Source organism: Poecilia formosa, unplaced genomic scaffold (genome assembly GCF_000485575.1).
Source record: "Poecilia formosa unplaced genomic scaffold, Poecilia_formosa-5.1.2 Scaffold291, whole genome shotgun sequence".
NCBI lineage: Eukaryota > Metazoa > Chordata > Actinopteri > Cyprinodontiformes > Poeciliidae > Poecilia > Poecilia formosa.
The window spans coordinates 722,736-749,393 of NW_006800230.1; the positions used below are offsets into that span (position 1 = coordinate 722,736).

Consider the following 26,658-nt stretch of genomic DNA (forward strand, 5'->3'; position numbering starts at 1 on the left):
CAGCTGCAGTACGGAGCTTTCATAACAAAACAAAACAACAAAAAGCTAATTTTTTAAAATGAAAGTTACATGCTGCAGCTTTAAAGTCTGGCATTAAACTGCAAAGAGGATTTCTTCTGGCTCTCCTTTCGCTCCTTGTCCATGAAAGTCAGATTTTTGAGGACTACAACTCATTTTCAGCAGATCAGTGAATTCTGGAGGGAGCTGGTTAACCAGGGCTTTATATGGCTGTGTCAAAGTAAAGGTCGGAATTTGAACTGAATTGTTTGAAAACCAGTCTTTTTTTTTCCTTTCCACTTCATAATTTTGCACTCATTTATGCTGCTCTCTCAATATTTACAGCTGGAACACTCTGTATGGAAAAGGTACAGGAAATGATTACTTCCAATTAAAAAAGGACAAATAACCCAGCATCGGTGAAAATGAATGAATGCAGAAATAACCAAAAGAGATTTTAAAATCCCTAAAACAAAATGAGTCTGCATTTATCCCCACCAGTCAGGTTTACTTTAAAGAAGAAAAGAAAAGCACATCACAGACATTTTTTTTTTCACAAAAGTAATTTTATTATTTAAATACACAAGCTATTTAGACCCACCAAAATAAAGCTGGTGTCATGAATAAATAGATGATTTACAAGAAATCACAATCAGAGAGCCTAGAAGGTCCTTCTCATCCTGACATAACTCAGTTGTTCCAATCAACAGAGGAAGAAATAATTCATCATGACAGTATTTCCCATCTCCCCTTGCTGGACAGGAGAGGGAAACGGACATCTCTGACCCGGAGTTCAGCGCTGAAACGGATATGTACTTTGGAAAGGATCAATACAAATCAAACTCCAAAGGTTTGACGTCGGATAATTCACGTCATGCATCACCCAAGATTAAAAAAAAAAAAAAAAAAAAAAAAAAAAGACTGTCCACGCTAATGGAAGAAACTGTATGAAATCTTGACGTACAAACAAATCCAAAAAAATAACTTGACTTTTAAGTAAATGAAAGCATAGATTTTGATTACTTAAGAGCAGAACAACAAGTCTAAATTCTGAAGAAATTATGTTTATTACATTTTCTGCTGCTGTCAGCACTTATTCTGCCTGCGGGCGGACATTTCGTTGGACCAGATCCGGATGCATCAACACTACTTGAGTTCTTTTTTTTTCTTCATTCTTTATTTTGCATTTATGTAGCTAAGAGATCTAAAATCTTAGATGTTAAAGTTAAAATAAGTGAAGTTTAGTGTCCATCCAGCAGTTCCTTTCACACGTCCACCTGTCATTAGCTGAAAATCGAACCTTGTGGGGGCGAAAAATTCAACTCTGAATCATTTGAAGAAAACCTAACTAGAAAAAAAAAACATGCAAAGCTTTACCGGTCAGTTAAACGCTGATTTTTATCAATTAAAACTATATATTCTTCATCTCCCCCCCTCTCTTTTATTAATCACCTACTGACACAAAACAGCAAATAGCCCAAGTCATGCACACACTAACTCCCCTGGCTCTGTTTACTGATGGTTAAAGTCCAATCTGCAGAGGGAGGGTCAAGGCTGCAGATTTAAAACATTCACGTTGAACTAGATTTGCATTTTTTTTTTTTTTTTTTTTTAACCTCACATTAGCTCCAAACGTCTTAAATATGCTGGATTTTTTTTTTTTATCAGTTATACCAAAAATATCTCTGCAATATTAAAAAAAATTATTATTTTTTTCTCCTTCTATACATATATAATCTCTGCACATTTTTTAATACATATGGATGAGAAGAAGTCAAACACTGATTTTTATCCTAAACTAGAAAAATAGAAGCTAGAATACTGATGAGCGCACAAAGCTACTCTCTGCCATCAGGGTCTTACTGGATGCTCTCCTCTGATTGGTCAGCTTCAATTGACCTGATTAGGCTCCACCCAATATTCCATCTCAGCAGATATTGAAGAAAAAAATCTTTAAATTAGATGCATAGTTAATGAGTTATGACAGCTCAGCTAAGGATGCATAGATGATTAGTTTCCATATTGTCATCTGCTTAAAATAACGGCCGGAGTGTTGTTTTTTTTTTTGTGCCAAAAATGAATGTATATATTTTTTCTTTCCAAATCATCTTTTGGCAAAGGAAAAAAAAACACTATAGCCATCATTATTTTAGGAAGGTGACGATATGACTGGAGGCGAACAGAGAAATTGATGTTGGTCTGAAACGCTAAAGTCGGCTCTTTTTCCAAACAGTCAACGCGCCTTACCGAAGCCTAAGCGCTACAGAGTAGCAGCAACACTCTTCAGTGTGGAAGTTGTTCCTGTGGTGTGGTGTCAAGAAGTACAGAGACGTCAAAAACGTTTAGAAATGACAAAGAAACGTCTGTAGATGGTTCAGGTTGTGACAAAGAGAACGCTTTGTTTTAGAAAGGTAACAGCTGAGCGAATTACAGCAAAGATTTATGGTTTTATCATATTCAGCCGCCGTCTGTTATGAGGAACACTGGGTCTGGAAATGTTGCTCATCTTTTATGATTCTCCTAAAATAAAATTTATATTCTCTAAAGAAGACACACAGACCTGCCAGAGCTGGTAATGAAGCCATTTTATGGATTAACTGAATTTTTTTGTTCTGGAATTTTTGAAAAATGTAGATTTATTTTTCACCAATGCTCCAATGGTTATTTTTTTTTCTTTTTTCTGTCAATCATAATTTATTTTTTTTTTAAATCAATTAACATTGGAAATCAAATTTGGTATAAAGACATTATTTCATTTCCAGGACCAGCTGATTATTACTGCTAGCCAGGCTACTTGCTGATCCAACATAGTGCAAACCGCTTAAAACCCATGCTTTGTCCATTTTCTCAAATAGTTTTACTCACACGGCGGTGCCACATCATCTTGGCTGATAACATAAATAATTAATGACCATTCTGTAAATCTTCCTTAAAGTCCTAAATGAGAAAGTGGAATCAGCTGAAGTCGACAAAAGCTTTCCGAATCCCAGGGATCTGAAACTGGCTACAAGATTCTGATCGGTGCAGGTCTATATGTGATTGGTTGCTATGGGGTTGACAGGAGGGGCGTTAAACAGATACATTCAAGATCTTTGGTGTCGACTCAACGATAAAACATTCACACAGAGTGAAGATGTTGAGAAGACGGTTCCAATAAACTCAGCTTTGCCTCCTTCAAATCTCAGCTACTTATTGATTAATCAAATGTTCTGCTTTTGAAGATTTCATTTTTCACTATAAGAATAAAAAAAAACAATAAAATGGAGAGATGGCATAAACAACTACAGTCAGCTTTCTTCAAATATTCAAGCCAGTGGAAGCGGTTTATACGAGGAATGTTGCTGAGACTCGACACTCCTATTTTAGAAGAATAAAAATAATAAAAGATGAATATATAAGTTTAATCTGATGTCTCAAGCTACTTGAATCCCATTATTCTCCCATAATATCCAGTCAGGTTGGACTTTTGGTTTGTAGAAAACCAAAAGTCTTAGGGAACATGGAGTCGTTTTTTCTTTTGCGTTCCTTCAAGGTACTCACCTTGAAGTAAATTTATGAAAACATCCTGGTCTATTCTGTATGCAGTAACAATGAAAAATGTCAACTTAAAACCTAAAACTACCTTCAAAGGGTCTCAGTGAAAGCGTGTTCATTCTTAACTCTTTGGTGCAGAAAATTTGATGCTTGTGTTTGCTGGTGTAATATGTCTCAGTGGAGAGATGACTGCAAACAGAAAGACAGTTATACCAAAAAAAAACAAAAAAAAACTGTCAAATGGCAAATATAACCCTGTGAGAATAACTCAAAAATACACAAAATAGTTTGGATGGATTTGATCAGTTTGTAGTGCGCCTGCATTCACAAGAAAAAGGTATGAAACCTGAAAAGACATGAACATGCCTGGAAAAATCTTACAAAATTATTTTGTACCAGAAAACCTTTCAGGATTTTAAATAGCGCATGAGCTGACTAACATACGTGATAGTGAGGGAACGCAAAAGAAAAAAAATTCCCCATGTCTCCCAGGGGGCGCTGTAATTTTTCTACTCAACATTCCATGTTTTTACTAAAAAAAAAAAATACATGGTTTGTGTTTCCAAACAAATGAATAAACTCATTTGTTTATAAATAGACTAAAAGGAAAAAGTCTCCATAAGTATAACTGAACCTGAGCTGGTAAAATGCGACTTGCATTAAATTGTAGCATTTCTTCCTGGATTTGTTTCTCCGAGTATGTTGCTGGGAAACGGGCGCTTTTTTTTTTTTTGCCTTGATTGAGTGAGATTTTAATCCAAACTATGTTAATGTATTATTCTCTGTTGCGCTGAGGGCAATAAACAGTGACCCTAAGCAAGTGTGTGAACAGAAAATCTGAAAAATAAATATTTCAAATGAAAAAAATCGACCTACAAGACAAAAAAGTCCTGATGTGGACACAAAGAAGCTGTGTTTCTGTGTTTTAGCAGATTCTTCATCCTTCCAGAATGCCTTCACAAGAACATCAGCACCTTGTGGCTTCTCTGCTGTCAGTTCATTCAGTTAGCCCGTTTTAAATGATGAATACATCCAGATGATTTTTTTTTTTTTTTTTTGAGAAGTAGTGACATTCACAGAGGAGCTCCCAGAGAGCCAGGAAGGCAGAGCTTATCGGAGCGGTTTGCTGCCATGTTTCTTGTTTTCTGTGTTTAGTGTTTGCCGTAGCAGCTTTGGTGACGACAGAAATCCATTTTTTTTATAAAGTTTGCATCCCACTAAAAATACATCCATCCTCTTGAGGGGTCTACATTTTTTTGTTTGTTTATTTTCTTTTTTAATACTTTGAGTGGGTGGTGTTCCGTTTTTGTTCACTGGAAAGTGTGTGTGATGTAGAAGACCAACTCCATGTCCATGGCAGTCTGCGGTACGCTGGCACTCCCTCCGTGAATGACGGGAATCAGAGCGCTGTCCATCTCGTTCATGTAGCGTTGGGGGAGGAGCCGGCCTCCAGACCCCGCCTGGTACTCCACCTGGGTGGGCAAACGAACACAGTCACGCAAAAACATTACCATCAATCTTAAAGGTGTGGCATGCATTTGAGAACATAAACATGAAACAGGTAATGCAATAGTTTGTAGTGCAACTACAGATTAGGGCTTTAGGGAGGCATAGTTTTTATTTGTAAAGAAATTTAAAAGACCGTTTTTTTTTTTTTATTTTCCACATCACAATTATGTCAATTTTGTGGTACGACAGGGATTTTAAAGTGCCTTCCTAAAGGGGGCGCCAGTGTTCTGCGACATGAGGAGAAAAAAACTCAAACCAGACAAAAAAAACTGCAAACATTTGTTTAACTTCACAAAATTACAAAATAGATGGAGTTTTATTACCTAAACCTATAATAAACCAACAGTATCGGGGTTTGAACCCACCATGCAAAAAACACAAAATCTTAAATAGTATTTTTGGCTAACACACATGTCTTAGAACACTCGAAATAAGACAAAACTAACTTAAACGAAACTTTTCAGAAAGATATAAGAGCTTCTGTGAAGTTAGTAATTTCTTCCTAATGGAAAAAGCACTATGATATGTAATACATTCAATAAGTGAAATAGAATTAGTTTTATTATCAATATTAAGAAATTATTTACTTAAAACAAGTTCCTATATCTGCCTGAAAAGTTACTTGTAAGTTAGTTTTGTCTTATTTGAAGTGGACTAAGATATTTCCCTAGAAACTAGACCAACAATGATTCTTGCTGCTGGGTAACAATGCTACCAACTACCTGTAGCCATTAAAATAACTCCAATGTAAATCAATGTTTTTGATCTTTAGACATTTTCCTCATGTCAAACATTTTAGCTAAGCCCTCCAAACGCTGCGGTTCAGTTTTTACCATGTCAGCCTGAGTGGAGATGCGGAGCCAGAGCGAGTTGATGCCGCCTGCAGTCAGAACTGAAAGGTGAGGAGCCAGAGCGCTGCAAGTCGCCATGGCGATCTCCTTCTGAAACATGCCGCAGGACGACAGCACGGACGCCAGGCTGCAGTCTGGAGCCTTCAGCTGGTAGAAGACCTGCAGAGATCCGCTCATGTCACACATCTTCAGAAGTTCAGCAGCAGAAGAAACAGTCTGCTCAGTAAAATGCAAAAACAAAAAAGAAAAAAAACTCACCTCAGTGCATCTAATGGAGCGGCTGTCGGACTCAAACTCTGCATCCTGCTGCATTCTGACACTGGGGACGCCATCCAGAGGCCTCCCATCAACCCCACTGGTTTTACTGGTCAACACAAAATGACACAGTAAATTTGGAGGTGTTCCATCAACTCCTACAGAGTTAAATTCAACACTTTGAAAGTGTCTATATTGGTCCACTCTAGATGGTGTAGAAGTTACACTTTTGAAAGTGTTATTTGTGATAGAGCTGAATCAACACTCACAGTAGTTGAAATCAAACACACTTCAGTGTTAATCTACCCAACACTACTGTATAGTCAAAAGTTAACACTATGAATGTGTTAATCTAACACAGAACGGTGTAAAGTATATATTAACATAGAAATCAGTTTTGAAATACTACTAGCAGGGTGTGCTGTGGTGGCGCAGGGGTTACAAATGGAGGCTCTAGTTTTCAATGTGGCTGTCGTGGGTTCGCTTCCCAATCTTCCCCTTCTCTCATTACCCACATTTTTTTTGTCAATTTATGACCAAATAAAAGCCACTAGAACAATTAAAACCTTTTTTTTCCCAGAAACTATTGGCCATCAATAATCCCCAAATTAATTTTAAAAGACATTAGATGCCACATTAGATGCAATAAAAACACCAGCACCAGTTGCAGTATGTCATCTACTTTTATTTCAAAACATCAAACAGCACTGACAGCAATATACAACAAAGGTCATTCATTCATGGTACTTTGCANAAAACACCAGCACCAGTTGCAGTATGTAATCTACTTTTATTTCAAAACATCAAACAGCACTGACAGCAATATACAACAAAGGTCATTCATTCATGTCACTTTGCACGGAAGGTGAAGTGTGCTTTGAAAGTTCATTGGAAACAGCCATGGGTGGTCTTGTGATCACTGATGGTGAAGTGTCTTTGGTGCTGCTCTTGTTTTCACCAACATGAAGGAGGAAGACTGCCAGCCTGGAAGGAAAAACAGGAAATATAGCAGAAACATTAGGATAATAAATAAATATTTTAAAAAGTAGTGTGAGCAAAACTAATCAGACTCATCTGTGTGTGTCACCGTCATATTCATTCAAATTACTCTGCCCACCTGGTTTACAAGCTAAAGCATAAAAAAGTCAGAAATAATTACTAAAGAAATTAGTCAGCTTATAGAAAAAAAATTTGGACAGCATTAAAAGTCGTGCCAACCTGTCTGAAGAAATGTGTTGGAGTCATAACAGGCTTCAGTCACCAACATGGCACACTAACAAAGAAAAAACATTTTGGCAGTTTTTAGATGTGCCACAGGTACAAAATACCAGAGTCAAATGGCTCAATTGCCTCCTCATTGTGTAGATACGTTCTCCAGAGTCCTGCTAATCACCTAATTATTCTATTCAGGTGGTGCAGCAGCGGCATATCTAAATGTTGCAGGACAGTGGCCCTCCAGGACTGGAATTTGACACCTGTGGCATAGACCCCGCTTTGCAGTCTACAGCCAATGGTCCAGCACAGGCAGACCATTGGCTATAGACCCATTTTGCAGTCTACAGCCAAAAACTTGAAGAAAACGACCTCGCAGCTAAATAATGTTAACTCAAATGGCCTCCAGATTTTCCTGACAGTTTCAATGTTCGGTTAAGATAATACATAGTCGTATATACCGTGATATCCAAACAAATAAACGTACGTTAAGCGAACTATGTATATGAATCGATACTCTTGTGTAAACGGAAAATGAATGCCTCCATAAAAAATAGTCAAAAACATGATCATTTTAACATAAAACTTACCCTCTTATAATAAGCTCCAGACAAGACACCGTACTGCTGCCTCCGCTCCTCAGGCAAACATGTGACGCAGTAGTGGAACAAGATGGCGTTGGCCGGGGGGCAGGGCTAATGACGGGGCCCAAATAATAAAGCTCATGATAATTTAACTTTACAACATGGACATGCCTGCAACAGAGGAGCTAACAAGTTTCACCATAGAAAGCGACTATGTCATTTTGAAGTCCATCTGACATGAAGTACAACAAACCAGAAACATCAGGCACTAATGATGAAACAACACAATCAAAACATGTTAACGTAGTCCGTAGAAATGCTCTAGCTAGTTTGCCATTTGTTGCCAAATGACTGATGATGACGTTGGTGACAAGCTTTACCCAGAATGCACCTGGAGACAATAAGGACGATTCATTTGTAGTTTGTGTGTCATAAAGTTAAATATAAGAGTGAAAATAAAGCCAGTCATGTGGCACAACATTTTATTAAATATTTTACACCCACTATGTCACTAAATGGTTGCTAAAAACCTTACCAGGTTTTTAGCCTGGTAAGGTTAAAAACCTTACCAGGTTTTTTTGCTAAAAACCTGGTAAGGTTTTTAGCAAAAACCTTACCAGTGGGGCACCCTGCTATATAATCTACTGGGGTATAGTACACAGTTTTCAACAGGAGAGGGCTGTCCTTTACAGTTCTCATCAGATGTTCTAAAGAAAATTTGGATCCCTGAAGGCATATTCTTCCTCCCATGTGGGCCCCCTGTAGGTCCAGGCCGCGGGTATGTGTAACCCCTACCTTATCTTTTGCTCCTTCCCTGATGTGAAGTCACAAATATGTTACAATTGTGGGAGGAACTGTCTGATGATTTCTAAATTAACACCAGACTGAGTGTTGAGTTAGACTGTTGGAGTTAATTTAGAAATCAACACTGGACTGGATTTCTTTTTGTTTAATTCTTTGGAACTCTTTAGTGAGTGTTAGGGAAACTAACACTCATGTTGTTGAATTAACACTGTATTTTTAACATACAACACTTACACTGGAAATCTGACACTTCTGAATTTGCTGTGTACTAAATAAATAAAAGCCACTGGCTAAATTTATGTCGCAGTAATTAAATCAGATACGCAATTAAGTCAGTTTTGTGAAATTTCATCTGAACCACAGATCTAGAATGACATTGGTGCTTTTGTGGAAGCTTCCACAAATCCTAACTTCTGAGGAACAAACCATCAGGTTTAGGGCTGCAACTAATGAATATTCTGACAATTAATCGATTAATCGGATAAAAGATTTGCCGCGGCCTACAGACTTTTCATTTAACCACTTAAACCTTTTTCAAATTCAAAAATACTTAATTGATCCATAAAAGGAAAATTAAATGAAACAACTTTTTTAAATGCCATATTAGAAATGCATTAAAAATGCAAATAAGACAAATAATACATATTTTATTGGGTAAAACCCAGTGATGTAGCATTTCTTTAGTAAATTTGATCAGGAGAAGCTAAAACTGTCACTCTAGGAGTTTTGGGTGAAACATATTCCCAGACAAAGGTGTTTTTGTATTATATGTAAAATATATATTTTATAGACTTTTGGCTTAATTACTGTTGCTCATTCATTATAATGAAAGTTCACTTTCTTAAATACCAATTACCTTTTCTGTAAAGAGCACTTTGTACAGGAACTGGAAAATATTTTATATATCTAAAATAAAATACTACAACCAAAAACAATTAAAAAACAAACACACACACCAAAACCATAATTACAATGGATTAAGATGACTCTGTGGACAAATTTGCCTTTCAAAAAATTGGAATCATCAGATTGTAAATTATGGAGCTCATTTTAATTAATAATGTTATTAATTGATTAATTGCCTGTTGGGACAGGCTTATAAGTAAAGTTACCCAGAGTTGACGGGAGATGTCCAGTCGACCCAGCGGACCGTGACGTTCTCTCGGACCTCTCCGCCGTCGTTCTTCCCACAGGGGATGTGGAAGTCTGTCTGTTCCCTCAGGGCGGAGCGCAAAGACTCCATGGTCTCCGGTGGGATCTGAACCATCAACCCATCTGAAAAACAAATTTATATCTTACCTATTATTCACACGCTGGCATATACACTAGATCTAAAGTCTGACTGTGAGTAACTTTTACCTTCGACGATGCTGGACTTGGCAATAAAACCCGACGAGGCTTTCAGCGCTCCATTAAACACCACAAAGCTGGCTCCAGTCACTGTAGAAAGAAACAATGGAGTCACCTCAGCAGACAAACGTACGGGGCTTTACAAGCTGCTGTAGCACTGACAGTTTTCCAACAAAGAGTAATGAGTTTGCAGCAGCCAGACCTGTGCGAGTCTTCCCTGGCTTGCTGTTGGCTTGAGTCTGATAGTTTCCCTCTTCGTTCTGGAAACACACCAGGTGAGAGTCGGCCTCCTGGCTGAAGCTCGCTCCGATGCTGATGACATGCTCGTTGGAGGAATTCACCACCTTCTGCATCTGTAGAGCACAGAAAACCATTTCTGTCTGTGGTAAACTGCTGCACACTTTCAGATATCGTTTTGTTTAAGGACGTGTTCACACATCAACAACATCTTCAAACAAGCTAAAACCTTTGAGGAACCTGTTCCACCCCTCGCCTGTGGCGGTGCTGCACCCAGAACCACTTGAGGAAACAACATGAAAACCTCCGTCTTCAGAAGACGCCGCAACTTCTTTCTTCATGAAATGTAAACAAAAATGGAGTGGGGCCAGATTTTAGTTCTGCCAGGATTTTTCTTTTGTCTTTGGTAAAAGACCGCGAGTCATTTCTCCCTCAGCGATAAAAATGCACATTTCTTTTGGTTGTGTTTATCCAGAATCCCCCTTGCGCTATAGTCCGTTTCCTGATTTTGAAGCGGTCTCCGGTTCACATATGCATTCGAACTCCACCAGAGTTCACTTCTAGAAAGACTGGTTGATTCACACCAGTCCTGTTTATTCTGCTTTGAACTCTAGTTTGTTTGCCTGGAAAGTCTGGTTTGTTTGGGAAAGTGTGAATGCGCAATTGACCATAAAAAGCAAACTCTGATTCACCTTTAGCTTTCTCTTTAAAGTAAAATAAAGATCTTATCACAGTCATACTCGTGCAATGAAGTCATCATGGTGTCAGTTGCATGAGTCAACCATTCTGCCAAATGTACTGTCCACAATGCATACTCAAAGGTTTTGAGTATGCTGGACTAAAACCTTAAAAGATTACTGAAAAATTATTTCAGATGTAATGACTTAGAAAAGTCAGGTAAGGAGGGAGCCTCAACTTTTACAGAACTAAAAATCAAAAGATATCAGACAACGTTGATACCATGCTGTAATTGGAAATGTAAAGCTTACCTCGCTAAAGCTACCCTTGGGGATCTCAATGTAGCTGTGTCCCATCTCCATGTGGATCCTCAGGCCTTCCACCACTGGCAGGCTGTACTGGTAGTTCCTCAGGTCCTGGACGAAGACCATTAACACTTTATGACTATCTGTTCTTACATACACGGAGCCTGTCATCATTTTTAGACATATTTTCTAAGTTCTAGCTGAAAAATCATAACTGGATAACAGGTTATGTGTTGTGTAATGAAGAAGGTGTGGCCTAAGAATGTTGACACCCTATATCTAATTATGAATAATTAATATGCAGCTTCTTTTCTATAGAAAAATGAGCCAAAAAATGACACTTAACAAAATCTGAAAAGTCAAAATTGACTAAAAGCCTCTCAGAGGGATGCAGATTCAGAACTTCACATTCGGGTTTCATAACATCCACAGCTACAAAGTGAAAACTAGTGCATTTTGACTACAGGAAATTTAACTTTTGTTTTTAAAATCTTATAGTTTCTGCTGCAGGAACAGCTCCAGAGCAGAACTCTACCCCAGAAAACAGCCTCATTACAGGCGGAGATTAGGGGGTGCAAAATATTTCAAACTAATTGAAAATTCACAGTTTTGTATCAGTGATGTCCGAACTTAAACTCACAACATAGCAAAGGTTCAAAGTACATGAGAAATAACCTAAGATTAAAAAAAATGTTCTGAAAAATAAAGTTTTTAATAAAGATTTGTCTTTCTGGGGTAAAAAACAAGAAAAAGAAAAAAAAACCTTCTGGTTCACAGTTAAAACACTTGAAATTATGCAGCGTGATCTGGGTAAGAAACTAATAATTACGCTAAAATATTAAAGGTTTTTAACTTCTTCAGTTGGATCACAAACATAACCTGATTGATTTAATATTGACAGCTGTCCATGGTGGGAACCACCTGCTGCTGTGGTACTTACAGCCAGTAAATTCATAATGGTGTGTCCCGTCTCTCGATACACAGAGTCCCGAAAACGAACACTTACGAGCATCGTTGGATACACTGGAAACACACACACATCAAATTAGGGTTAATTATTATTAATTATTACATTTATTGAACAATAATAGGACAATTTCCCAAATGTAAGACGTGATGTGAAACAGCACATCAGTCAGCTGAGTGTGTGTGTGTGGACAGTAGAGATATTAACCAATCTGATATAAATATCTGGATTGGTCCAGATATTGAAAAAAAGTCCAGATTGTGCAACGGCGACAATGTGTCCAATCTAAAAGGGAAGATCTATTCAGCCAAATTCTATGCTTTGTGCTCTGAGAAATGTCATGTTTTATTTATTTGACATTATATTTAGAATCCATAAGTGCATTTTCTGAACCATCTGAAAGCCGGTTTGTTGCAGAAGGTAAATACCTTAATTATTTCACATTGGCTGTTGTAGTCCTGACTGCACCGACTGAAAAAACAATGCGTTACTTTAGCATGTTTGACTAAGATTGTGAAGTTATTGGTGTAGTTAGGTGTGCTGTACTGGTGCAGAATTACCAAATAAATGTGTACATTTATGTAAAATAATAAATGTTTTAAGCCAATTCAGCACTGCTTTTATGTATCGGCTAATTATTAAACCGCAGTTATTTGTATGGAAAAAAAGGGAATCTGTGCTTCCCTAGTGAACAGCGGACATGATTCTAGCTGTGTTGTACAAAAAACAAAAAAACAAAAACAAAAAACAGCAGAAGCAAATCACACACTGTCGTATTCGGCTCCGAGCCGTAGCAGCAGCCTGAGCGGGAACACTTTGGCCCAGGGAACCTCCAGCTTCTGGACAAGCAGGCCAAACAGGAATGGCTGTGGAGGAAGCGTGAGGCCGTCCAGAGACTGACAGCTGGGGGAGAAGAACAGCATTCCTGCATGATCTTTGCTGTCCAGGAAGCTGCTTGTGAACGTAATGTTATCCAGCTCCTCCACAAACTTCCCTGCAACAGACAACGAGGTTTGTAGCTTTTTGGAGATGCTTTCTGAATGTTCTAGTAAGGCCCCGTGTGAACCGGTTACCTCTCTGGGCATCCTGGTAAACGCTGAGATAAAGTGAGAAGAGGTCTCTTGGAAGCGTTTTTTCTCCTGACAAACATTCCAACAGAAACACCAACTCTTTCTGTCCCAGAGCCAGCAGTCCATTAGAGCCGACACACCAGCACTGCCTGCCGCCGTCTGTTTGGGAACAGCAAGGAGTAAGAAGGCAGGAGGAAGGCGGTCCGTTTCATAATGAGTAACATTCATACCGGAAGCAAAAAATTCTACTCACAGGTAACCAGTTTGACATTTACAAGGAGGTTGGCATTCAGAACGAAGGTCAGCGGACGCGGACCTCCTTCCTCCAACAGGTGTCGGATCTGACAGGGAGCTGGACTCTCCTCCACCAAAACATCTAAGCACCAAACACAGAACGGTGTGAGCTGACGGTTCCAGAAGGTCCAGACAGAGGGCGCGTTCAGTCCTGTTTAGTCCGATTTAATCAAACTAGTTGGTTTGCCTTGAAAATGCTCAATCAAACTGTGAGGCAGCATGCAGTAGAGATCTGCTCCAGCTGGTCGTTAGACCTGCTAAAGGCTGATCAAACTTATCTCAGGGTCTGCTTATCTCATAACACCAGGGTTTATGCTTCCATGTTATAAAGCTATAGAGCAAACTTTCACAATAAGAGTCTTATTTCAAATTTCAAAGTCTTTAAATTTGTCACATAAATGTCATGCAGACTCACACACCTTCTCCGTCATCTTCTCCGGTGGTGATGAGCAGAGGAGGCAGCTCATCCTGACTGTCTGGTAGCAGACTGGGAACCCTCATCACTGAAGAACCAATTCCAGAAAGCAACCCGTAATCCCAGGGTCCAGACACCAGAGCTCGCTCCACCGGCACGACTACAGGGGCTTCAGGGACGGATGGGGCCCCACCTCCAGGGTCCAACCCAGCTGAGCCAGACTGAAATAAGAGATTATCATCTCAGGCTACAACAATATGTTTTCTTTTTAAAATAACATTTTAACAAGCCAAAGTTCAAAACATTTGGTTAAAAACCTAAATTAAATTAACACCAAAAATGTACCATTTTGCCATAGTTTTAAAAACTTTTCTTCTTTTTGCCATCAAATGTAACATAAAGGATCGACAAACACAGATGCAAACAGAAGTTAGTGAAAGTTAAGAGGATATATTTCCCTTAAAGAGAATAAAGTGTTTAATTTTGCTGCATTTTGGATCTTCATGTTTTGTTCTCACTACATGCAGAGGAAAGCAACTTGACTCCTCAGCCTCCAGAATATTCTAATTGCCTTAAGCAGCTTGGATTCATAAAAAAAAAAAAAATCATGACTTCTGCAGACAAAAATTTGCAATATTATATTTTTTTCATATCTCCCGCTCTTAGTTAACACTGTTTGAGTGAGAGGAATTGGGGTGAAGCTTTATGGATGTTTGTCTTACGGTTTCCGGGTCTGGACTGAACTCCTGTGAGCTCCTGCAGCTCGTCACTGACAGCCTGGCCGTGTCGGCCACCTCCCCGTTGGGCAAGATACCATCAGCGAACCAAACGCGTTTTTGCTCACGTGGACAAGCTGATATGACAGAGAAACAGGAATTTCTTCAATGTGAACATTTCAGAGAAACAAGACAGAAATCAAACTACAGACTATAAACAGAATCAAAGAGGAGCCATTAAACACGCATCATCATGGGTACCGTCATTGTTGGGGTGTTTGAGAACAGAGACGGGGACCATGACGGTGGGTGGGGGGGAGTTCAGCGTTCCTGCCGCGCGAGCCTGCTGCAGAGGGGGAATGGTGCTGCAGTACTCAGACGGGACATTGGGGTTTGGGCTCGGGCCCGTGGGACTCATCATCCGCTCCAGGGCCTGGGCTGAAACACAAATAGGTTGTTAGAAAAGCATTTTATTAGGGTTGCACCGATAGCAGTTTTCAGGTTGATTGCCGATTACAGACCTTTAAGAAGCCTGACCTGCCGATTCTGATTTTGGCCGATACTGATGTTTGTTTTGACTGAAATGTTGCAAAATATAGCAAGAAAAATGCTGAACTGATAACAGTGGAGTGACTGTTGTTAAGTGCAAATGTGCAGACATGACCTGGTGGGCGGGGCTAACAGTCGAACCTCTCTCACGGCAGAACAGAAGAGGACAGTGGCTGATTTTTAGACATTTGCTGAGGTAGAAAAGATCAGTGGATGAGATTGGTTTCACATGTAAGTATCGGCCGGTCACCGATCTCACAAAATTAAGGAAATTATGAGTGCATCTCTAATAAAGACATATGCCAAGTTGGGTTTAGAGGAGGTGCTGATAGCCTCCAAACATGGTGCAAATGTACAAAGAATAAATAAGAAAATCCAAAAAAGGAATAAAATTTATTTTTTAAGGTGATGACCCACTTCAGGCAAACATAAGCACTTCCTGCATTTTCCAAAGACTAAAACATAATGCGTTCATTCGGAGTGGCGAACGAACAATCAAGAGAAAATGTCTGTTTACTGGAAGTGAAATAAAATCTTGATGTAATACAGCGGTAGGTAAAGTGAAGGTTAAGGTAAAACCTCAGAGCAGTAATGAATATCTAGGCTGCAGCACTGACCCATTAACCTTAAACACCATGTAGAACAGGAGCAGATTCTAGGAAAAACTGACCTCAGAAAGCTTTACCTTCTGAGGAAACACTGAATGTGTAACATAAATATTTAAACCTTCCACTCCAGACAATTCTGCGAATTTATCAAACTCACTTCAGATTTAGTCTGTCGCTATGGTTACAAAAGGAAAACATTTGTGATACAATTGCTGGACATTGATTTGACCACAGGCATTACAACAAACCCCTCTATTCCTGACTTATCTTTTTCCACGTTGTCATAGCTTTTCAGGTTAAAAACCATCAGATCAATTAGCGGACAAGCAGGACAGAGATCAGTCTGCATGACGGATATGTGATGAATTTAAAGCTTTATTTTAGTTTGGAAGATCCCCAAACATTAAGTTGTCACTTTGGCCAGATCATGGAGCGCACCACATTCTTACAGAGACACAATTCATCTGGAAAACAGGTGTTTGATCCAACTGTGTGCCTGATGCTGATGAATGATAAACTGATAGTTTTAGGAAAACTCTAAGATGTTTTCTCAGTGCCTTTTGGTTATGCTAGGAGAAAAACGTTGACAAAGCATTTAGCTACATAATATTGATTAAGCCTCAAAGTTTCATCGATAATGTGTAATTGACAACAGGCGAGATAAGAAAATCAAAAACAGCCACACAATAGCAACTGTTCAATAGTTCAATGAAACGTTTTGGCACTAGAAGGATTTGGTTATTGAAATTTGTGTAATTTGCAAAACTGCAATGGAAACAATTTTTTTTGCATTACACGAGTTGCATGATAAACAGCTACTGGCGGAAACTATGAAGAATAAGATGACAGGAAGTGAAAGGGGGATGATGGCGCAAGCATGTTTTCTAAAGACTTATCGCATATAACCAAAGCACCACAATCACAAAATTTAGATTTTTTTTTCGTCATTAGAGGAGCATCTTCAAGGTTTTGCACACATTTGAAATGGAAATGGCTTTTGAAGCATGTGATTTACAACTGATACGACTATTTTACATACATACATATATATATATACACACACACATATATATACATAAATGAAAATACACAAGAAATAAATACTTCTACTTTGACATGCAGGGTATTTATAACACTAGTTAATAGTCATCAGTGATACAGGGTCCATCCTCACACATACTCCAAAAAGGCTTTTGCACATATCTAAAGCAAAAAAGCAGAACAAAGTTCTGAGTGATCCACATCTTACCTCCTCATCGTCTCGTCTGTTAAAACTCAATCAGCCCAAATCATCCCCAGCCTATTCCTCAGGCTGACCTCAGACACAGCCAGCACAGCTTTTCACAAAAGTCGATTTCCAGGAGTGTGCTGTTAGCATTAATAGGCTGTTAGCCGCAGGCTGCTGTGAGAGCGTGTGTGCGCGCAGCAAGCCTTTACATGTTGACGTAAGAAGGGAGGAGAGGAGACCACAACCCACTGCACCACAGCAGCAAATACAAGCCGTGAAAGTGGATCAACCTTGTTGGGTTTTTTTATTTTTTTTTTTATTCAGGCAGCGTGTGAGCATCACATGTCTGCTGCGTTAAGCTGGTCCAGGACCAGTCACAAGAACACACACACCCATAAAAATGAAGGACAAAAACAGAGTCCTGCTCTAATTCTCCTTCCTCCATCCATCACCTCCCTCCTGTCCTGCTGCAGGCATGAAACACAAAAGGATTCCTTTATACTTCAGCCAAGCATCGACTTTATTATAGTTTTACACATACAAACATTTCTTTATAGAATTGCTTCAATATTTAGAAGGAAACATTTGAATTACTTTGTATTACAAATGAAATATTTAATACCTAGGGGTGCACTGACTGCAATTTTCTGGCAGATCACAAATCTTTAAAATGCCTAACCAATTTTGGCCAATAATGACTTTTTTGTTGTTGTTTGAAAAGCCACTAAATGTAGCGACAATGTTGCAGTAGTGACCTGGTGGGAGAGTCTGTCAGTCAGTCCAGGGGACAGTGGCTGATTTTTAGACCTTTGAAAGTGTCGGTTTCCTGTTCTGCAGGATTTGCCTGTACTGTGTAAACAGTTTGCGTTAACTTGGGTGACCAAAGTTATGCTTCTTTTACACTTTGACATGATTTGATTTGCCATTTTAAGAAGAAACTGTATTTTCTGGACTATAAGTCACTTTTTTTCATAGTCTGGATGGTTCTGTGTCTTACATGAGTTATTTTCTGTCCCTGACGCATACTTTTATTTGTGTCTTATACTCCAGAGTAGGCCTGTCACGATAACAAATTTTGCAGAGCAATTAATTGTCTAAAGTCCAGCAGACATTGGAGATAATATGTGGAAACAACATTAATATTTATTCAACATTTCGTGCAAAGAATATAGAAATGACAAGGGGAGGAGTTGGAGCCAAATTGCTACCGCAGTTGATAAACCTGGTAACTTTTCAGCTGTTCTTCGTTAACGTGACATAAATAGGTTACAATGATTTTCATTCAGTCAGGATTTTACACAGACTCTAGCCAAATGCATCACAGGTAGATTCTAGTAAAGCATTGATTAATGTCTGGTTTTAAAATTAGTTAGCTGGACTTGTAGCCATTATTTTGTGTCCATGTGGCTGGACACCACATGGCACGACGAACCCGATCGAACCGTTATACCTAGGATTCCTGTCGGCTAATGTGTGGTCTCAGGTAGTGTGCGCTGGACATTACACTAAGGAAATGAGGAAGGGAGGGTCAGTGGAGAGCTTTTTTGAGCCTTTTTTCATTCAGTGTTGTCAATAGAAAGAAAAAAAGGCAAGAAGAGACGATAAAGCCGATAATTAAAATGAGGTCGATAGATCAATTAATCGCACGATAAATTAAACCTATCGTTTATCGCGACAGGCCTTCTCCAGAGCGACTTATAGTTCACAAAATACGGTTCTTGAAAATGTTATTTGCACTTTAAATATTAGCTTTTAAAATCCAGTTTTTTGAGAAGGTTATGTGAAGAAATTTCAACTTTTTTTGTAAGACTATGTTATGCCAAAAATAAAACTAAGAAAAAATCCCTTACTTTTACAAAAAGGTGCTGCAAAAATCAGTCATTTCAGGGCATAGAAATCCCCCCAAAAACCACTGCAACAACCTGAAGGGTTTAGATTGGGTAACAAACTAAGATTAAAATACAAAACTTATATATGGTAACGATCAAGATCCAAACATCACACATACACAAAGAGAAATATGTGGGGCTACATTAAAGTCCTTTAAAACAGTGATGTGTTTAACAATACAAAGTTTGTATCTTGTTCCTGCTGATGTGTGGAAGAGTTTGTGAAGCACTAATGCTTATTTCTTTTCTCTCCATTGTGATAACTTGATTTCATCCACACTTTTGTACAACTCCAGTTTGCTGTGAACACATAATTCTTTGTTTTCCTGCTCCATAAAGTTAGCGCTTTGCATCGAAAGCCATCATTTTTATTCACTGACTCGTGTTTCAGCTACTCTCTGTAGTAGCTGTGAGAACTGAGAGCTGAAGCAATCCATCCAGTTTAACTTCAACTACTCCTTTACTGTGAATTTCATTTTATAGCTTAGAATACAATGGTTGAGTTATAGGGGACAATACAGGAATTGATTAGATCAATAAATAAAGTGCATTTTAAAAAATAAAGTTGTACCACTCATTAAAGCACGCAGAGGTTTTAAAATATGCAGAAAAGCTGACTCGTGGTAAGCTAGCTAACATTATCGACTGCTATCACAGATAAAGTTTAATCATGTGCATCAACACTACAAAGCTACGAGACAAGGAAACGAGCAAAGTGACGGAGCGAGGCCGGGATTCTAGGAATATTACATGACTACTTCAGTTTCAGCCTGTTGTACGGCGCTTTTTATGGACATGAAGGACAAAGCAGAAATCTTTCTGAGAACCGTACACAGGTATTTAGCATTGCTGCTCTGGTGTGTTAACTACCCAGAAGACACGTTTGCCAAGTTCTGACTCTCATAAAATATGTTCACTTCCGGCTTACAATAATGCTTTAAATATTGCATTATCCTTGTTGTTCCATGTATTTTTCTGTTTGCTTGAAACCACCAGTACCACGGCCAAGCAGAACCGGAAAATGGCCGATTCCTTTTCCACCTGATCAGGCCGAACAACTCAAAGGAGAAAGGGCGCCAATATGTCCAGAACACCCAACACCTCTAGTATCACACAAACCAACTAATCCACTGATTTACTTCACAATATTAAGAAATTACTTTAATAATGTTATTTATATTACTATAATTATCACTATTATTATTACTATTATTGTTGCTCCAGTCATTATAACACTATTAGTATTATATAACTGTTAATAGAATTATATATTTTTTGACTTTATATATAATATTTTTACTGCTACTATAATAAGATTGTTATATTATTATAAGATAATAATTGTTATGTTATAACAACATTACTACACTTATTACTATTAATTGTACTAATTGTACTATAATATCTATAATAAATAAGTGTAGGGATTAAGACAGATATTATAATGACTATAATTATAATGATGCTATTATTTTTACTATATTAATATAACTGTTAATAAAATGATATATATTATTTTTACTATGACAATACTAATAGGACATTGTGATAATTATTACCATTGTTATTACTGTATTATTGTGATTAGAATATTGTTACAGTTATATATAATACTATGAAAATAACAGCTGTGATGCTATTAATATTATGGTTATTATAATTACCATGTTAAGATTTTTTCTATAATAATAATAATAATAATACTATTGTTATTCCTACAACTACTATTTTGAACTGTTTATGGCTGATTATGCACCCAGATCCACTAAAATGTAAACATTTCTCACTAAAAACAAATCCTGAGAATTTCATTTTTGTGCTGCTATAGTCAATGAAGATCTGACGGTCTGTGTGCTAAAGGCTAATCTCGGTGGGGAGAGGGGAGGGTGTTAACAACTGAACAATGAATCATCTATCCTTTGATTTTGTCACTGCAATAACGCCCATGGGCAGATGAAAAGCGTTCCTCTTACCTTTGTGTATGGTATCAAAGCAGAGGACGCACACTCGAGCCTCCTTATCGAGGTACTTCAGCTTACACTTTCTGTTGCAGCACCCAGCGCAGTACACCTGCCACAGAAAGAGAACCACAATGAAGGCAACACCGATTCACTCTAGCAGAGACAGAGAGAGAAAGGTGGAATGAAAACTATTCAGAGAGCATCCTGACATGTTCGTGCGGCGCCACGCAGCAGCAACAGCAGCAGCAGCAATAGCAGCAGGAGTAGCAGCGGCAAATCATGTCGTCTGAGCTGTAAACAATCGCATCCTGAGCGCCGGCTTCCAGTCCTGCTTTAATCGCCGCTCCTTAGAGGACTTAGCCACTGGCTCCAGGATGCAAGGCTCAGCGGAGGTCTAAAGAGGAGCTGGAAAAAGAACCGCTGACTCATGCTCTTTGCCATAGGGCTATTTTTAGCTCCGAGATGTAATCTACCGTTTTAACTATTTCTGGGGCACAGACACCGGAGAACAACAAAAACAAAACAAACGATTCAGCTCACAGAAAATTAGGTTTGTTGAGAGAGAAGGAATGTAAAAAACAAATGGACAGAAATAAATTGATTAATTAATAAGGTTATTGATCATAATTAAGGAGGATTTAGACATAATTCATACTTTTCATATTTTATCACTTTACCAGAAGCCTAGGAGTATTTTATTTATTTATTTTCTGTGACAGACAAATTCAGAGAAGAATGTTTTTGATCTTTTATTGTTTTTTTTACTAAATAAAATTCTGAAAAGTGTAATTCAGATCATATAAGTCAATACATTGTAGAACCGTCTCTTGTTGCCATGACAGCTGCAAGTCTTTTGAGACACTGTATATCTTCCAACATGAATATCAGCTGATCCATCGACATATTTAAGGCTGGAAGAAGAACCTCTGTGCCAGTCTTAAGCCTTTTGCAACCTCTAACAAGATTTCTTTCCATTGTTGCCAGGTATTTAACTCCATCCTCCCATCTGACTAATTTATAATTTGTTGCTGAAGAATGATGAATCTCTGTGTTTACCTACATGAACCAGCCGATCAATGTTATTTAATGATCAGCAATGAGGAATCATAATTTCTGGTAGCCGGTGACATGAAATAATGTTTATGAACTGCCTTTTAGAAGACCAATGGCACGCTGCAGTTCAGAGCAATATTAAGGGTTTTTTCACACTTTTTAGTCTGGTGGACTTATTTCTATCTGGGACCAAAGTGGCAACATTTGCTATATTTTCAGCTACTGTGGTTCAACTTCACACTGTAAAATTCAGAGGCAGCTCTGAAAACAAATGTTTTGAAAAACATGTTCACCTCCTCGGCTGTGGGGGCGGTGCATCAAGAACGCAGCACCCCCACACAAAAACCTCTAAAGAAGACATGAACGCAACTTCCTTCTTCACAAAACATAAACAAAAACAGAGTGGGGTCAGACTTTAGCGGCTGAAGGACTTTTCTTTTGATAAAAGACCATGAGCCATTTCTCCTGCTACAGCTAGACTCACATGTTTCTTTTGGTTGTATTTACCCAGAATGCCCTGAGCTGTAGTTTGCTTCCTGCTTTTGGAGCAGTCCCCAGCCCGCTTGGCATTCACAATGCATTTGAACCGTATCACAGTTCACTTCAACCGAACCCAGACCGAGGTTTGCTGACGGACAAGAGTTTAAATACACATTCACATCTCCCAAAATGAACTAAACTTTCTGTTCAACCTTATTTGGTTAAAAAAGGTTAAACAGGGCTGGTGTGAATGAAACCTAAAATGCACCTTCTTTGCACTATGGAGGTTTGGAAATGGGATTAGGAGCCAGCCCTGGGGATGCTATCTTGGTCACATGAACAAAACCACATAACCAACCTCATCTAAAGAAACGCAAACATAAAGAACAACAAGATGGAAATGGACGTCAGTTCATGATCTCAGCCGAGTTTTAGTTGTCAGACTGTTGAGTACAAAATGGCAGACAAAAGCAGATTCTGATGTTGATGCCGATATATCATGCATCCCTATGAAAGACGACTAATAAATCTGTTTTTTTGTGAGAAAAAGAAGACTGTATGAAGGATGATTGACACATCCCACTATGTCACAGGCTTACCTTCCCACAGGCTCGACAGTGATGGCGCCTCTTGGTGAAAGTGAACCTCTGCTTGCACTTCATACAGTTGGGAGCTTCAGCGTCTGGCACCCACTCCGGCTGTCTGCTCCCCAGCTCCTCAATGCCGTCCCTCTTCCAGCTTGTTGACCTGGCAACGGCCGCTGGTTCCTCCCCGGGGTAAGGAGGCGGCTCTGAGAGTTCATCAAACCCCACGGAGAAATCCTGATGGTTCTGAGAGGCGATGCTGGAGTTGGAATCCCTGAATCTGGAGTGCTCCTCTATAGGGCTTGGGCTCTCTTCGTCTTCTGGTGTTGGAGAGGCATCAAGCTCCACCCCTTCTTCTCCAGCAGGTGGAGGTCTGGTAGTTTGGCTGTGTGGCTGTTTTGGTCTCGCACCTCCATAGGAGTGTTGCTGATCGGAGCTACTTCTGTGCTGGGACAGGGAAGTGTTGCTGGTTAAAGAATAGCTGACTCCAGAGGAGTCTTCCTGGCAAGGTCTACAAGAGTCTTGTAATACTGGTGTAGCAGCAGTTGTTCTGCAACTTTCTGGAGAGGCCAGTTCCTCCAGGTCTTCCTGTCCATCCTGACTGCAGCTTTGTTGTCCTTTCTCGATCTGCTGTTCTTCCAGATCTTGGCCTGACTCTGAGAGACACTTTGGTTCGGTGTAATCTCCAGAGCTGCTGCAGAAAGAAGCCCCCGAGCCCTGCTCCGCTTCAGCATGCGCCTGAAGGAAAGCATCCAACTCTTCATCTGTGACCAGCAGCTCAGCCTGGTCGCTCTCGGGTAGATACTCAAAACCGAACTCGGGGGGATCGACTGGACTGGACTCCAAATGGTCAGAGGTGGTAAGTTCTGCAGGAATGGTAGATTCTAGGGAGCCATGTTGGCCCTCCGGAGATGGCCTGCGCTCTGGAATCTGCTCTGAATCATAGGAGTGGTCATCCCTAGTGGAGTCTCTGGCGTCATCTTTCGGTTCCAGAGCCAACGGCGACTCCGTCTCTGCGTCCTCAGACGCTGCTGCCCCGTCATGACGCTCTTCTGCTGCCTCCAAATCGTCTTCTGAGGTATTTGACTTCACCAGAGCGCCACACATTGACACAGCTATTGGCAAGCATGATAAGCTGACTGGTTCGCCATTTGATTCATGCATCAACCCTTCGGTAGACTCAGCTACACCTTCTTCCAACATCTTATCCAATGAAGGCTCTTCATTTGATAAAGTCGTTTGTTTATTGGATTCTGTAGGATCTGTTTCATGGAGGCTCAAGGAATTCTCCACCGGTTGCTCTGAGGAGAAGACTTCTTCGCTCTTCTTCTCATCTTCATCAGCACACTCTGCGGTTCTCGACTGTGACTCATCGATGGGCTCTGAGCTTTTCTCCACTGCTGCGGGGAAAATAATGTCCAACAAACTGAGTGAAGCAGAGTAGCCGCCGCTCTGCTGATGCAACTCATCTGTCCCTGCAGAAGCTTGCTCCTCCGTAACACTGTTCAAGTTGAGCCCTGCCCCCACCTCTGCGACCACGGGGGTGTCGAAGTCCACAAGCAGCGCCTCCTTCTCCTCCTCCATCTGCTGTTCAGCCGCGTCCAGCTCACTGAATGCATCGTGGCTGTTGGTCCGTACCAAGATGGCCGAGCTCGCGTCATTTACGAGGTCACACACTGGCTTCAGAGTTCTGTCCGGGCAAGGGGGCGCCGTGCTTTTCGTAGGCCTGCGGTCCACGGAAGACAGAAGGTCGACGCCGGTCAGGGGCTGACCTCTGACCTCACTACTGTCGGCGCCATGGAGGTGGCCACCGGGGCTGTCGGAACAGCTTCTTGAAGATCCATAGTGAAGAGAATTGAGGTCTGGAAGGCTTGTTGGGGCACTGGAGACCTCTGAGGAGGAACCCTGAGGGCCCAGTGAGGAGAACGGGTAGACAGGGGGCTTCAGGAAAACAGGCTTGCATTCAAGTTCCTCTGCAATGCAAAAGGAAGAAAAGTTATGCAGGTAATCGTTTCTATACTAAACAGTCTAATACTTTACTGAAAAATAAATGGCAAATCTATTTATAAGGCTGTCCCAAATCAACTTTGTTTGCTTCTGATATGATACTGATATCGCAGCTTTGAGTATTGGTCAATACCAATATTGAGCCAGTACAATATAAGCAGGAATCATACACAGTTTATTACTTATTTAGCAGTTTTGAATGTTAGAAAAGGCTTGATCAAGTGATGTTACTAAAACAGAGAACAATAATCAACCACAGTAGGTATGAGAAGAACTGACCAATTTATTATCAACCTATGGGCCTGCATGCAGATACAAGTAGATACAAATATATAACCAATATAATCTCATGTAAAGCCCAATACATAACATTATATATGCCATTCAGAAGCAGCCAATTGATATATTATGATTTTTAATGATGAATATAAGCCCTTATTGAATAAGGCTATTATAAACAGGAGCAGGACAGTTTTAAACTAGGTGGTGGCTCTAAACAAAACAATTCTTTTTGTCTGATTTAAAAACTTATTCCACCACATGAAATATTAACATTTTGGAAAAAACAAAACAAAAAATTTTGGGGCAGAAACCGTTCAAAGAACTATACATAAATACAAGTTCTAAATTGAAAACTATTTATTACAACTGGGATAATTACAGAAAAATGTTTATTTCAAAAGTCCATTCTACTTAATTTTTTTAGGAAGTAAAAAAAACCTGCAGGTTTCAAGAAATCCTGAAACAACACAATGCTGATTCTGGCTTGCCATTAGACAGCGAGAATAAGATCTATTGAATCAACCTGTAAACTTGATTCTTCTTTATACTCTATTAATAGTTAAACTGACAAAAATCTAACAAATGTTTCTAAAAATACCAAGCTTCTGTTTCTATGAACAATTATAAGAGAAGTTTTCATTTATATTTTTTTAAACTTGTTATATCATATCATGCTAAAACAAGGAAGAGAGATTCAATTCAGTAGTAAGCTGTAGTAAAGTCGATCTAAATTTGAGTTTGTCGTTCTGCCTGCAGCCCAGTCAAACAGGAAAGGATAGGAGGATGTTTATCAGCCTTTTTATGATGTTAGGAAACCTCAAAACATTTCCAAATGATTTAGTTTCATACTTACTAATAGAATCAAACATGGAGAACCAATATTTAGTTTTATTAGAACAGGAATCCAGAGAAACCCCTACTAGTTTTTAATTATGAAATACTTATTCTTATTAAACATGGGAAGTTTTATGTAGTTTTATACTTTTACTTTTTGTCTTTCCTTTGATTTGATGTTTTGTTTGTATTTCCTTCTAATTTATGTAAAGCACTTTGAACTGCCTTGTTGCTGACAATATGCTCTATAAATAAAATTACCTTACCTTCTAGCAAGTGGTACTTGTATAGTTTTTTTTTTAATTCAGATGTTTGCTGACATCTATAGCTTGTTGCATGTAAGCAGGTCATATTGTAACTGATTATGTTTTTTTCTTACCTTTATTTTTTCTACAGTGCCAAAAA

The 26,658-nt window shown here is 39.2% G+C and overlaps 1 protein-coding gene across 1 annotated transcript in view; it reads right to left on the reverse strand.

The window, feature by feature from the left end:
• Positions 1 to 550: 550 nt before the first annotated feature.
• The window catches only part of zfyve16 (zinc finger, FYVE domain containing 16), a 29,726-nt gene continuing 3,618 nt past the window's right edge, over positions 551 to 26,658 (reverse strand). The window contains exons 3-18 of the mRNA XM_007571977.2: positions 23,146 to 25,103; positions 21,026 to 21,122; positions 15,040 to 15,216; positions 14,785 to 14,915; positions 14,067 to 14,283; positions 13,607 to 13,729; positions 13,357 to 13,512; positions 13,053 to 13,277; positions 12,257 to 12,339; positions 11,323 to 11,427; positions 10,299 to 10,449; positions 10,106 to 10,186; positions 9,859 to 10,021; positions 6,150 to 6,255; positions 5,874 to 6,050; positions 551 to 5,003 (exon numbers count right to left, since the gene is read on the reverse strand). Coding sequence (XP_007572039.1) covers positions 4,842 to 5,003; positions 5,874 to 6,050; positions 6,150 to 6,255; positions 9,859 to 10,021; positions 10,106 to 10,186; positions 10,299 to 10,449; positions 11,323 to 11,427; positions 12,257 to 12,339; positions 13,053 to 13,277; positions 13,357 to 13,512; positions 13,607 to 13,729; positions 14,067 to 14,283; positions 14,785 to 14,915; positions 15,040 to 15,216; positions 21,026 to 21,122; positions 23,146 to 25,103 — 4,112 coding nt within the window. The 3' untranslated portion in view covers positions 551 to 4,841. The remainder of the gene's footprint in view (positions 5,004 to 5,873; positions 6,051 to 6,149; positions 6,256 to 9,858; positions 10,022 to 10,105; positions 10,187 to 10,298; positions 10,450 to 11,322; positions 11,428 to 12,256; positions 12,340 to 13,052; positions 13,278 to 13,356; positions 13,513 to 13,606; positions 13,730 to 14,066; positions 14,284 to 14,784; positions 14,916 to 15,039; positions 15,217 to 21,025; positions 21,123 to 23,145; positions 25,104 to 26,658) is intronic.